Raw genomic sequence first — 14,585 nt, forward strand, 5'->3', positions numbered from 1 at the left:
CAATGATAGTACCAGCTTTAGACGTAATGGTGGTGCTGGGATGTTGAAGATGATGATGAGGAGGAGGATTTAAGTGATTGGGCCTAAGAGAGACTTGTCAAGGGTTTTTCTCTTTCGATGAAATTACAAAGAGCTGCCACATGCTTCAGCTTTAACAGAGTGAGGGCACTTGATTAGAAGGGAATTTCACTGAGGGAATTTACAATTAGGCGTTTAGTGGAATCAAACATCTCGTACAACAATTTCAATGACAGCAGTGTCACTTCATAATTTCTTTAAATGGGTTTTGTTCAAATAGGTTGCCAATACATGATTCTGTCTGAATAAGGAAAACATTGCTGGGCCGAAAACTGGAGTCTGTGAGGGTAAATGCAGGCAGCATACCAAAACCATTTGAAGGAAAGATATTCATTAATTTATAAGGGAAAGGGAGATGTGAATAATAACTCGCATTAATCTACAGCACACGCAGAACACAAAACGGAATGTCCTTGGATATTTTTTTTTTTAAATGCTCTTAGGTCAAGTGTGTGCGTTTGTCTTTAGGAATGTATGTGGAGAACAGGTACACACACAGTATGTCTTTAGGTATATACTGTATGTGGAGAACAGGTACACACACAGTATATCTTTAGGTATATACTGTATGTGGAGAACAGGTACACACACAGTATGTCTTTAGGTATATACTGTATGTGGAGAACAGGTACACACACAGTATGTCTTTAGGTATATACTGTATGTGGAGAACAGGTACACACACAGTATGTCTTTAGGTATATACTGTATGTGGAGAACAGGTACACACACAGTATGTCTTTAGGTATATACTGTATGTGGAGAACAGGTACACACACAGTATGTCTTTAGGTATATACTGTATGTGGAGAACAGGTACACACACAGTATATCTTTAGGTATATACTGTATGTGGAGAACAGGTACACACACAGTATGTCTTTAGGTATATACTGTATGTGGAGAACAGGTTCACACATAGTATGTCTTTAGGTATATACTGTATGTGGAGAACAGGTGCACACACAGTATGTCTTTAGGTATATACTGTATGTGGAGAACAGGTATGCAGTGCACACATTGTAGGCTGAGGAAATGAGTAACAAAGCTCCACTGCAGCTTCAAGCACAAACTCATCATGAATCTATAAAAGTAACAAAAGCACAACAGGGAAAACCTCGATGTGTCAATAGAGGAGCACAGGCATCAGCCTTGAAGCTCCTGGCACTCTGCTCGTAACTCTAAAGGGTACTTGTCACCATTACCGTTTTTCTCTGACAGCCTCTTAATACAAACAGAGAGAATATGTGGCAGAATTAGCATCAAACAAGACTTCGTTCCTCGGTCTTGAAGTAGCTGCCGACACGAGTGTCTCGTTACCTGGCGTTGATGGAAAGTTATATGTAGGTCACAAAGTTACAGGAAAAGTGTCTGCTCCCTGTCTCTCTCCCAGCGCTATCAGGAAGTAAAGGCTTTTCGAGCACTGCAAAGCTCTCTTTCACTATCAATTGGGCAATTTGCTCTACATCAGTAAGTAGAATACTGGGTGCCATTCCCCTATAAAGAGATGCAATATACTGTACTATCACATTCTCCTGGCGATAATGTTAAATTCACAGAATATGTTTGATGTGCTGCTTTGAAATCGTAAGTTCTATCCATTCAAGTGCTATATCCATTGTATTTCTATGGCGTTATTTTTTATTTATTTAAATGTTCACCTTTATTTAACCAGGTAGGCTAGTTGAGAACAAGTTCTCATTTACAACTGCAACCTGGCCAAGAATAAAGCAAAGCAGTTTGACACATACAACAACACAGAGTTACACATGGAATAAACAAACATACATTCAATAATACAGTAGAAAAAGTCTATATGCCAGTGTGTGCAAATGAGGTAAGGGAGGTAAGGCAATAAATAGGCCATGGTGGCGAAGTGATTACAATATACCAATTAAACATGGGAGTGATTGATGTGCAGAAGATGCATGTGCAAGTTGAGATACTGGGGTGCAAAGGAGCAAGATAAATAAATAAATAGGGTATGGGGATGAGGTAGTTGGATGGGCTATTTACAGATGGGCTATGTACAGGTGCAGTGATCTGTGAGCTGCTCTGACAGCTGGTGCTTAAAGCTAGTGAGGGAGATATGAGTCCCCAGCTTCAGTGATTTTTGCAGTTTGTTCCAGTCATTGGCTGCAGAGAACTGGAAGGAAAGGCGGCCAAAGGAGGAATTGGCTTTGGGGGTGACTAGTGAGATATACCTGCTGGAGCGCGTGCTACAGGTGGGTGCTGCTATGGTGACCAGTGAGCTGAGATAAGGCGGGGCTTTACCTAGCAAGGACTTATAGATGACCGGGAGCCAGTGGGTTTGGTGATGAGTATGAAGCATGGGCCAGTCAACGAGAGTTCACAGGTCGCAATGGTGGGTAGTATATGGGGCTTTGGTGACAAAACGGATGGCACTGTGATAGGCTGCATCCAATTTGGCATGGCGGTGCTTCATTTATCCTATCTGTCCTAGGCCAGTGTGTCAGTGAGCCGAGGCAGTATGGGGGTTTTATGAATAATACAGGTCAGGATGCCCATGTGTCTGTGTGGATTCCCCCAGCCTCCCTGTGGCTCCCAGTTCTATGACTCATCTGGGCCCCCTGACCAGGACCCTATGACTATTGAAGGGTTCCACATGGCCGAGGAGCTATGAGTCAAGAGCCACAGTGGGGAAATGCACAGCGGAGGTACACAGATCTCCAACCCCACGCACAACCTGTCACAACATGTTTGGGGCTGGAGTGGATGACTCAATCGGGCCGTCTGCGTGACATATGGTGGAATGGTCACAGTGAAATTAATACCCACTGAATCATGGCATGTGGGAGACTGGTGTGCTGCTAGATGGCACACAGGAGGCATATCATGCAGGCAAACAGTATAATGCATTGCCTCAATACAGTGTTGAAAGAAAATACCTTCAAAAAGGGTCAAATGAATCATTTTATGACCCAATATTGTATGACACCTCTGATAAAGAGGTGAGTCAAAAAGGTTCGAGAGCTTTGCTTTAATGTAACATGTGACCATTAATTGGAGTTACCTGCACCTGTGTAGTGGTAGAGGTTGCATAAAAATTTTAGTAAAATATAGGTGTGTTATATAAAGATATGTGGTGCCGCAGGATAATTGAAGCTACTCAAAGCAACAATAACAACCTCCTCTCAATGGTTTATATAATGTTAATAACTGAGTGTTTTTCCATGTTTGTTTTTCTCAGTTGTCACACTATCTTTAGCCAAAGTGTGGGTTCAGCATGATCTCTGTTGAACAGAGGCCTACTGTACGTGTAATGCGTGAAGAACAGGAACACACACATTAAGAACTCTCAGGTCTTCTAAAAGGTTAACACACATATGGTTGAGAGTGGACAGGAGGGAAGGAGGAGAGAAATGGTGACAGAAAAGGAGGGGGCAGCTGGATGTATTCATGCTCAACAGGACGAGAGACAGAGAGAGAAAGATACAGTAGGGAGAGAAAATATAACTTCAGTAAGAAACTGCCAGGCAACAGAAAAGAGAGAGAGCAGAACAGGACAGAAAAAAGATGAGGAAGAGAACTAGAGAAAATAAAATGATATAGAATGTGGCAGAAAGCTGGGGACAAAAAGTGACAGAAATAGAGTGTGAGAAAGAATGTGCAGGGAGCAGATTGTAAGGGGGAGGCTGGGAGATGATGATGGAGAGAGAGATGTGTCAAAGTGAGTGACAGATTGTCAGCCTGGTGGGTTTTGAAGCCTCGCTCTCAGAAGCAGCTGTGTTTTGGTACGTAGAAGGCCCCCGCTTGACGCTCTCATAGCCCTGCATGAGAGAAACACTGAGCGATTATATCCATAATGGTAAAAATAGACAAGGATGTGCATTATGTAACCAAGCTAAAGCTATATGCAACCTGGAGTCTGTTCTGCGTTTCACTAATTAGGTATGGGTTGCGCGAGGAGCCAAAGTTGAGAACGTGTCGATTCTGGAGTGTGAAGTGCTATTTCAGCAGGTGATTAAATGGCTCCAAAACAAACAAAAACAAAAGAAGTGAAACACAAACAAGGAAAACAGAAGTTTTCACCTTTGACTCAAGTCTAACCCTTCTCTGAGATGCTTAAAACCGATAGTTATATAAAAGCATTTTTTTTTTAAATCATCATTTAGCTCCAACTGAAGTACTACTGTACATACCTAAGCAGTGTTTCAGAGTCTAGCTGTGTTTTTATTCTACAGCATGTGCACCATAAAATCAGCTAGCCATCTGCAGTGTTGATGGCCAAATGGATGGTCTTGAGCATCAGTGATTTTGGATAAACTGATTATTGAACTGGGATACTAAAGTGTTTATGGTAATCCTGATTACTGATGCCTAACTATTGTGTGGGGATATAGACAGCTCGACTTTGGGACAATTCCAATGTTGTTTTCAGAGTGAACTATCCCGTTAAAGATTACTGACACAATGGAAAAGTTCACTGCTCAAGATCACACTTACAGCGCCTTCAGAAAGTACTGCTACCGATGGACTTATTCCACATGTTGTTGTGTTATAGCCTGAAGGAAAAAGGAAACCGCACACTGCTCTTGATAGTATCACTGATCTTTAATAATCTTACGTATCTGCCTCACGGTCTTCGTCAGAGCTCTGCTATTTCCTTTTTCCTTCATCTTGTTCAACTGTTACCATGCACCTGCAAAAAAGATTGCTCAGATGTGCGAGTGCCTTTTGAATGTTGTGTTATAGCCGGAATTCAAAATTGATCAAACGTATTCTTTTTCTTATCCATCTACACACAATACCCCAAAATGACAAAGTGGAAACATGTTTTTAGAAGTGTGCAAAATGAATTGAAAATGAAAAACAGAAATATCTAATTTATTTAGTATTCACACCCCTGAGTCAATACTTTGTAGAAGCACCTTTGACAGCGATTACAGATGTGAGTCTTTCTGGGTAAGTCTCTAAGAGCTTTCCACACCTAGATTGTGCAACATTTGCCCATAATTGTTTTCATAATTCTTCAAGCTCTGTCAAATTGTATGTTGATTGTTGCAAGACAACAATTGTCAGGTCTTGCCATAGATTGTCAAGTAGATTTAAGTCAAAACAGTAGCGTGACCACTCAGGAATATTCACTGTCTTCTTGGTAAGCAACTCCAGTGTAGATTTGGCCTTATGTTTCAGGTTATTGTCCTGCTGAAAGGTGAATTAATCTCCCAGTGTCTGGTGGAAAGCAGACTGAACCAGGTTTTTCTCTAGAATTTTGCCTTGCTTAGCTCCATTCCGTTTCATTTTTATCCTGAAAAACTCCCCAGTTCTTAAAGATGAAAAGCTTTAAAATGTAGGAATTTGTAAACATTTCTAAAAACACAATTCCACTGACACAGAACCAAAAGTCTAAATTTAATCCATTTGAAAAATCAGGCTGTAACACAACAAAATGTTGAAAAAGTCAAGGGGTGTGAATACATTCTGAAGGCACTGTAGCTAAGCATGGAAAACGACTCCTGAGTTCTATATCTGCGTCAAGTAAAGATGTTTCAAAATAGCCTAATTAGTTTCTGTTTCTCTACAGCTGAGGGGAGAATGTAATAGTTCCATTAAAGGGTACTTCATTCCATAGTGCCGCAATGAGTCAAAATGGCCCCAGGCTTCGCAGGCAACCATTAACCCCAACTAATGCCAGAGATGTATTTTCTGCCATGGAAAACACAACAACAAATCATCGGCTGCAACACTCCAAGCACTGAGAGCGTTTTCAAAATTAGACACGAACAGGAGTCTGCTAACTAAAATTCGGAGTACTTTGACAGTTCAAATAGCTGATGCTTGGGTAATGATGAACAGAGTTAACGCTCTGTGTTCGTGTGTGGTGTGTGAGTGTGTGCGAGAGGGGGTCTGGGTGATCGTGTGAATGAGTTCAATCATGTATTCTCATTATTAAGAATATGCATAATATTACACATCAGTGCCCAACCAATTGGATGCAGCTTGATTTATGCACACACAAGGTAATATGATACGCTGTAATGTAACTGGTTCACTCCAATTGAAAAATAGTGCTAATGAACATGGCATTGTATTAGAAGTGTGCTGATGCATGTAGAGCATCAATAGGTTTCACTGAGGAGACTTGTGGTGAATACTGGTAAAAATAAAAAATAAAAATGGCACGAATGGAGAGATCGAAATGTACACAATAGTTACCTGGAAGAAAATGGGGGAGCGTCATGCTTTTTCAATTTCAGTCAGGAGGGTTTAGTGTAACAACAATATCATGGAATAAAATACAATAAATTAGTAAATGATAGTTTCCCAAATGAAGATTATTATTATTTTTACAAGTGCATATAGGCCTACCTGTTATGTAGCAGGTATAAACAATGAAACAATGAATGGCTTTTTCTCTTATTCATTAATGATCAGATACTTCAGTTGTATCTGGTTCTGTTGCAATACATTTGAAGAGTTGATATACTTTAGCATTGTTCCAAACTTAGACTATCCTCTTTTTTTGTGGTACTTTTACCCGTTTTTCATGATATCCAAATTGGTAGTTACAGTCTTGTCCCATCTCTGCAACTCCCCTACGGACTCGGAAGAGGCGAAGCCATGCATCCTACAAAACAAGCCGCAATGCTTCTTGACACACGGCTCGCTTAACCCGGAAGCCAGCCGCACCAATGCGTCGGAGGAAACACCATCCAACTGGAGACTATAGTCAGCTTGCAGGCACCTGGCCCACCACAAGGAGTCGCTAGTGCGTGATGGGCCAAGGGAATCCCAGCTGGCCAAACCCTCCTATAACCCGGACGATGCTGGGCCAATTGTGCGCCGCCTCATGGGTCTCCTGGTCACAGCCGGCTGTGACACAGCCTGGGATCGAACCCGGGGCTGTAGTGATGCTTCAAGCCTTAGACACTGCGCCACTCGGGAGGCCAATATATCCTATTTTTTAACAATAGCCTGAATAGAAATCCGGTGCTGCAGCATGTGCTCATTCGTTGTCATGCTCAATGGTGGTATAAAAAAAAATATTCTGCTGGTCTCTGGTCATTTTCGTAGAATTGCATAGAAATGCATTATAAAAGGCAATTTTCTTCGCAGACCGCAAATAAGAGGATAGATTTATGTAGTGCTTTTATTATAATGAATATCTTTTCACCCCCTCCCCAAATCCACAACCTTCTGGCTACTTTGCATTGTGATGCTTATGAAATGAAGAACAGTTTCTATAACTGCATACAGTATCTAAGGCTCTCGTCTGTCTTTGGAGTGAGGGTAAACGCTAGGCATGTTTCTTGATATCCACTTAATATTTTAATTATTATTTGGGGTATTGCGGAGGGTCTCTTGTTTGGTTTTTCTCCAAGCATTCAGGGAGGGTCGGATAAATATATATTTTACTGAAGGGAAGGCCATCCATTTTCTCCAGGTATCCTGCATTACAAATAACGTACAATAACTTAGAACCTGGCAAGTAGAGACCAATTTGCCATAATATCTCAGTACAGTACATCACTCAACACTGACTTTGAAAACCAAGATATTTCTGTCAAAACATGAGCAATAATACAGTTCAAAGACACATTTTCCATTTCAAACAGCTTTGGAACAGACATAGTTCAAGTACATCATCCACAATCAAGCATGGCACTACATGCATTGTGGGACACATTTTTACATGCAATTGCATCTGGAATTAAATAAAGAGATAAAGAGGGCATTCACCATTCAGCACCTGGTAAAGCTACTGTATTCCAGAGCCAATCCCTAACATAACTCCCATAACAAACAAATTAACTGTCTGAATAGAAAAGCAGCTCTGGAAGAACCATAGCTTTACCAAACAGTGGCCTGAAACCCACGCCTAAAGCCACAGAGAAACAACTGCTTGTAGGCAACAAAAACACACAAAGCCAAGTTTCAGTCATAGGCTTTGAAACTGGGTAAAGAGGTCATATGGGGAAAAGGGGACGAGAAGGCGAGGAGGATTCAACAAAGGAGGCAGATAAGGGTTAGTCCAACCGAAAAACAAGCAGGTTAATAGAGAACTATTCCCCAGGGGTCGAGGAGACAGAAAGGGGTAAGGGGTCAGGGTTAGGAGTCAGGACAACTGCGTGTGTGGATCTGTACACTGTGGGCCCAAATGTCACTGGGACACTCAACATTGACTAACACTCTGGTCTCCATTGTGTTATCATGATAATAAAAATGTCATGGTGACACTAAGCACTCTGAACCTGAGGGTGACAGTAAACATATAGGAAGTTTCCCCAGACACAGATTAAGCCTAGTGCTGGATTTAAAAGCATGCTCAATGGAGAATCACCATCAGCTTTTTTTGTCCAGGACTCGGGTTAATCTGTGAATGGGAAACTAGCCCCTAATGTTGACAGACAGGCAAGAACATGATGTGAATAACTTCAGTATAGTGCATGTTTTGAGGTGTTCATTTAGCTGCGTATGGAAAGATGTAGTATTGTGTATGTACTGTATATGACCAGTGGGGAGGTGTACAGTACAGAGCTCTACAGTGTGTGTTTTCATAGTCAAACCTGATGTCAATTATAGCCTTCATAAAGAGCAAGTAATTCAGGCAGAGGAATTAAAGGAAACAGTGATCTAGGTAAAGTGACCTGTATTTAGTGTCATTAGCACATGACTAAGTAGTGATGCTAAATTGGCTGCAACAGCTGTGACTGAGGCACTTTAGTGAGGTGGGCAACATTTTCCTGGTTATGATGAATAGCTTAATGTAGGAGAATGCTGCATAGGATTGTTGATATGCCTAAACTATCCATGTTTTTTGAGTTTATAATGCACAAATTAAAATGAATTTAGCGACATAGGATGACTGATGTTGTCGTAATCAAGAAGAGAGGTGATATGAGAGTTGAGTTGTATTTATGGCTTGACGGGAAGTCTATATTCCTCGATCCACTGAGATATAAATAAGAGTAAGGAACTGACACCAACCCTTCTTCATCAGCAAAGAGAAGTTCAGCCCGAGTTCATTCTCTGCTTTTCTCCTTGTGCTTTAATGAGTTTCAGAGCCCTGCCTGCTTGCCTCTATTATCGAGTTGTCTCCCTGTACTTGTTGGCTAAATTAGCTGCTAGCAAGGGTTTTTTCACCATACCCACACAGGTGAATTTGAATATGCGGACGACCCCGGAGAAGGTCTGTTTAAAATAAGCTAAGCAGGAAGTAACACTGGGAAAACAAACAATATGGAGGTCTAAAAGCTGGGTCTAAATAATGTGTGTTTGCGTAGGTTGAAGCATTCTGACACTGTAGGGAGGTAGGCGTTCTCCCTTGATGGAAACATAGGATCGAACCGCAGCTAGATGATCACTGGAAATGTTCATAACAGCGAGGTCTCAAAAGGGGTGCTTGTACTTGAATTTTGGTCAGTCAGTCTTTATATAATACATTGCTTCTATCCGTAGCTGGATGAATCATGTCACCTTGTATTTGCGTCTGTGTAGGCCTTACATAAAATATAAACAAAAGCAGTTGGGATGCAATTCTAGAGTGCTTCAGAATTGCTATTACTGTAGCTTGTGGTAGGTAAATAGTTTGTTTATTGTGCCAAAGATGTTTCAAACCTGCTTCAAGGCGAGCCTTAAACTTACATCAGAGCTAACTAGACTCTCCTCAAATTAACCTCAGTTTACGTTGGTGCTGAGCTAGAACAAAAGCCTGCACCCACAGCTGCCCTCCAGGACCAGAGTTTCTTGACCCCTACCTATGCTGCATCTCTTCTGAAGTTTCCATGATGTTCCTTAACTGAAACCAATAGCATTATATATACGCACACACATACAGTGAGGCAAAAAAGTATTTAGTCAGCCACCAATTGTGCAAGTTCTCCCACTTAAAAAGATGAGGCCTGTAATTTTCATCATAGGTACACTTCAACTATGACAGACAAAATGAGGGAAAAAATCCAGAAAATCACATTGTAGGATTTTTAATGAATTTATTTGCAAATTATGGTGGAAAATAAGTATTTGGTCACCTACAAACAAGCAATATTTCTGGCTCTCACAGACCTGTAACAACTTCTTTAAGAGGCTCCTCTGTCCTCCACTCGTTACCTGTATTAATGGCACCTGTTTGAACTTGTTATCAGTATAAAAGACCTGTCCACAACATCAAACAGTCACACTCCAAACTCCACTATGGCCAAGACCAAAGAGCTGTCAAAGGACACCAGAAACAAAATTGTAGACCTGCACCAGGCTGGGAAGACTGAATCTGCAATAGGTAAGCAGCTTGGTTTGAAGAAATCAACTGTGGGAGCAATTATTAGGAAATGGAAGACATACAAGACCACTGATAATCTCCCTCGATCTGGGGCTCCAAGCAAGATCTCACCCCGTGGGGTCAAAATGATCACAAGAACGGTGAGCAAAAATCCCAGAGCCACACGGGGGGACCTAGTGAATGACCTGCAGAGAGCTAGGACCAAAGTAACAAAGCCTACCATCAGTAACATCCTAGGCCGCCAGGGACTCAAATCCTGCAGTGCCAGACGTGTCCCCCTGCTTAAGCCAGTACATGTCCAGGCCCGTCTGAAGTTTGCTAGAGAGCATTTGGATGATCCAGAAGAAGATTGGGAGAATGTCATATGGTCAGATGAACTTTTTGGTAAAAACTTGTCGTGTTTGGAGGACAAAGAATGCTGAGTTGCATCCAAAGAACACCATACCTACTGTGAAGCATGGGGGTGGAAACATCATGCTTTGGGGCTGTTTTTCTGCAAAGGGACCAGGACGACTGATCCGTGTAAAGGAAAGAATGAATGGGGCCATGTATCGTGAGATTTTGAGTGAAAACCTTCCGTCTTCAAGAGAGCGAGAGTTGCACCCCTTCTGAAAAAACCTACACTCGATCCCTCCGATGTCAACAACTACAGACCAGTATCCCTTCTTTCTTTTCTCTCCAAAACTCTTGAACGTGCCGTCCTTGGCCAGCTCTCCCGCTATCTCTCTCAGAATGACCTTCTTGATCCAAATCAGTCAGGTTTCAAGACTAGTCATTCAACTGAGACTGCTCTTCTCTGTATCACGGAGGCGCTCCGCACTGCTAAAGCTAACTCTCTCTCCTCTGCTCTCATCCTTCTAGACCTATTGGCTGCCTTCGATACTGTGAACCATCAGATCCTCCTCTCCACCCTCTCCGAGTTGGGCATCTCCGGCGCGGCCCACGCTTGGATTGCGTCCTACCTGACAGGTCGCTCCTACCAGGTGGCGTGGCGAGAATCTGTCTCCTCACCACGCGCTCTCACCACTGGTGTCCCCCAGGGCTCTGTTCTAGGCCCTCTCCTATTCTCGCTATACACCAAGTCACTTGGCTCTGTCATAACCTCACATGGTCTCTCCTATCATTGCTATGCAGACGACACACAATTAATCTTCTCCTTTCCCCCTTCTGATGACCAGGTGGCGAATCGCATCTCTGCATGTCTGGCAGACATATCAGTGTGGATGACGGATCACCACCTCAAGCTGAACCTCGGCAAGACGGAGCTGCTCTTCCTCCCGGGGAAGGACTGCCCGTTCCATGATCTCGCCATCACGGTTGACAACTCCATTGTGTCCTCCTCCCAGAGCACTAAGAACCTTGGCGTGATCCTGGACAACACCCTGTCGTTCTCAACCAACATCATGGCGGTGGCCCGTTCCTGTAGGTTCATGCTCTACAACATCCGCAGAGTACGACCCTGCCTCACACAGGAAGCAGCGCAGGTCCTAATCCAGGCACTTGTCATCTCCCGTCTGGATTACTGCAACTCGCTGTTGGCTGGGCTCCCTGCCTGTGCCATTAAACCCCTACAACTCATCCAGAACGCCGCAGCCCGTCTGGTGTTCAACCTTCCCAAGTTCTCTCACGTCACCCCGCTCCTCCGCTCTCTCCACTGGCTTCCAGTTGAAGCTCGCATCCGCTACAAGACCATGGTGCTTGCCTACGGAGCTGTGAGGGGAACGGCACCGCAGTACCTCCAGGCTCTGATCAGGCCCTACACCCAAACAAGGGCACTGCGTTCATCCACCTCTGGCCTGCTCGCCTCCCTACCACTGAGGAAGTACAGTTCCCGCTCAGCCCAGTCAAAACTGTTCGCTGCTCTGGCCCCCCAATGGTGGAACAAACTCCCTCACGACGCCAGGACAGCAGAGTCAATCACCACCTTCCGGAGACACCTGAAACCCCACCTCTTCAAGGAATACCTAGGATAGGATAAGTAATCCTTCTCACCCCCCCTTAAATGATTTAGATGCACTATTGTAAAGTGGCTGTTCCACTGGATGTCAGAAGGTGAATTCACCAATTTGTAAGTCGCTCTGGATAAGAGCGTCTGCTAAATGACTTAAATGTAAATGTAATGTAAAAAACCTCCTTCCATCAGCAAGGGCATTGAAGATGAAACGTGGCTGGCTCTTTCAGCATGACAATGATCCCAAACACACCGCCCGGGCGAAGGAGTGGCGAAGGAGCGGCTTCGTAAGAAGCATTTCAAGGTCCTGGAGTGGCCTAGCCAGTCTCCAGATCTCAACCCCATAGAAAATCTTTGGAGGGAGTTGAAAGTCCGTGTTGCCCAACAACAGTCCCCCTCCCCAAAAAAATCACTGCTCTAGAGGAGATCTGCATGGAGGAATGGGCCAAAATACTAGCAACAGTGTGTGAAAACCTTGTGAAGACTTACAGAAAACGTTTGACCTCTGTCATTGCCAACAAAGGGTATATAACAAAGTATTGAGATACACTTTTGTTATTGACCAAATACTTATTTTCCACCATAATTTGGAAATAAATTCATTAAAAATCCTACAATGTGATTTTCTGGAATTTTTCTTCATTTTGTCTGTCATAGTTGAAGTGTACCTATGATGAAAATTATAGGCCTCTCTCATCTTTTTAAGTGGGAGAACTTGCACAATTGGTGGCTGACTAAATACGTTTTGCCCCACTGTATATACACATATGTGTGTCCTATAGCTAGTACAGTGTGTTGGTGCATCAGAGAGAGAGAAAGGCCTTCCTTGGAACTGCCAAGCTGTTACTTCCAGAACAGTTCCTCTCTCGCCTTATCAGCCAGGTCCCCGTGCTTTTGATTGAACCGGCAGCCAGGCGACACTAGCCCATGCTGAAATAGATTGCGTTGCCCAAGTTTCTATTACGGTTTCCCCTTGTACGCTTGCCAGCTGCTGGTTATTTATTTGTTACAGGCTTTTCTCATTTGAGCCTGAGTGGCTCATCATTGCAGCCGGAGACTCTGTCGGTCTGAATGGAACCCATCACTAGCAAGGATTTATAGACTCCTGACAAGGCGCCAGAGGAGCGCAGCAAGGAGAGCCTGGGCTAAAGGAAATAGCATCAACGAACAGTCTTCCCATCCTGCTGAATATTAGGAGCTCTCGTTGGTTTCCTATTGGGAGTAATCTGGGAATGACATTCAGGAAGCAGCGCTATAGACAGCGTGAGAAGAGAAGAAGTGCTTGGTCGTGTGTGACTGTTAAAGTGTGTCCCGCTGGAGAGCGGAGAGTAAGCTACCCTAGTAGATGGACTAAATAAGAGATGAGAGGAGGCATGCACGAGTCATTTTGTTAGGACATTGTTTGGAAGAGTTAATTGGATCCAATGCAGTATCTATTTAAGTGATTAAGCCTCTCTAACTCATGGTTGCTTCATTAATTGAGTGGATATATGGTTAAATGTCTAGTGTCTTACACACAGATATTAGAGTGTTAGTGCTCATCTTGGTTAGTAGTGTGCAGTGAAGCTTCAGGGCCCATCAATGCAATCCAGTGCAGGTCAAAGTTCAGCAGACAGGCACCCCACCTCCTTACCCTCCATCTCCACACTGATTGCTTCCGAGTCAGGTGACCCCTGGTCCCCAACTGGGACTGGAGGACTGCCATCAGGACCTGTACCTCTTTCAGAGTCACCTGCCACCTTAGGGAATAGGGCCACCTGATTGGTTGTGCTGGCGGTTGTTGTGGGTGTGGTCTTCCCTGTTGTTGTGCAGGTGGGGGAGGGGTAACAAAGTGACCCGTTAGTGAAATGGAAATGCAGCACACAAAAACACCTAAATATAATGTTGTTTTATGACAAAGGAAGGATTCTTTGTACCTTGGAGAAAAAGATATGTAAATCCAGCATGAAAAAAAGATTACTGTCATAATTACTATTAAGCTGATGATGACAATGAGGACATTAACATAAAGAGCGCTTTGAAGAGAATTCAACTGAATCCATGACTGCAATAAATGAAGTAGGTAGCCTATACATCACACGTAAAGCACTCCTCCATAGGTGCAACATGACTCAGCGCTTTAGAACCAACATTTTTCCCACTGTTTAATGCCCTTAATAGATAAAACATTCAGGCGTTGCAGAAATTACGAGACATTGGAGAAAAACACTCAGGGCCAATATGGTCATGAGTTGGCAGCAGTGCCGGCCTTAAGATTTCCAAACCGGCTACCTTTGTTACTGAACCAGTGAGGAATCTCTTGCACCTGGCACT

At 43.3% G+C, this 14,585-nt stretch overlaps 1 protein-coding gene across 2 annotated transcripts in view; it reads right to left on the minus strand.

The window, feature by feature from the left end:
- The window catches only part of sema6cb (semaphorin 6Cb), a 131,876-nt gene that overhangs the window by 4,657 nt on the left and 112,634 nt on the right, over window positions 1-14,585 (minus strand). The window contains exon 20 of one of the 2 annotated variants that reach the window (XM_064948306.1): window positions 13,906-14,070. The exons of the other annotated variant lie outside the window; for it this stretch is intronic. Coding sequence (XP_064804378.1) covers window positions 13,906-14,070 — 165 coding nt within the window. The remainder of the gene's footprint in view (window positions 1-13,905; window positions 14,071-14,585) is intronic. 2 annotated transcript variants of the gene reach the window in all.

Source organism: Oncorhynchus masou, chromosome 30 (genome assembly GCF_036934945.1).
Source record: "Oncorhynchus masou masou isolate Uvic2021 chromosome 30, UVic_Omas_1.1, whole genome shotgun sequence".
In the NCBI taxonomy this organism is placed as follows: Eukaryota; Metazoa; Chordata; class Actinopteri; order Salmoniformes; family Salmonidae; genus Oncorhynchus; species Oncorhynchus masou.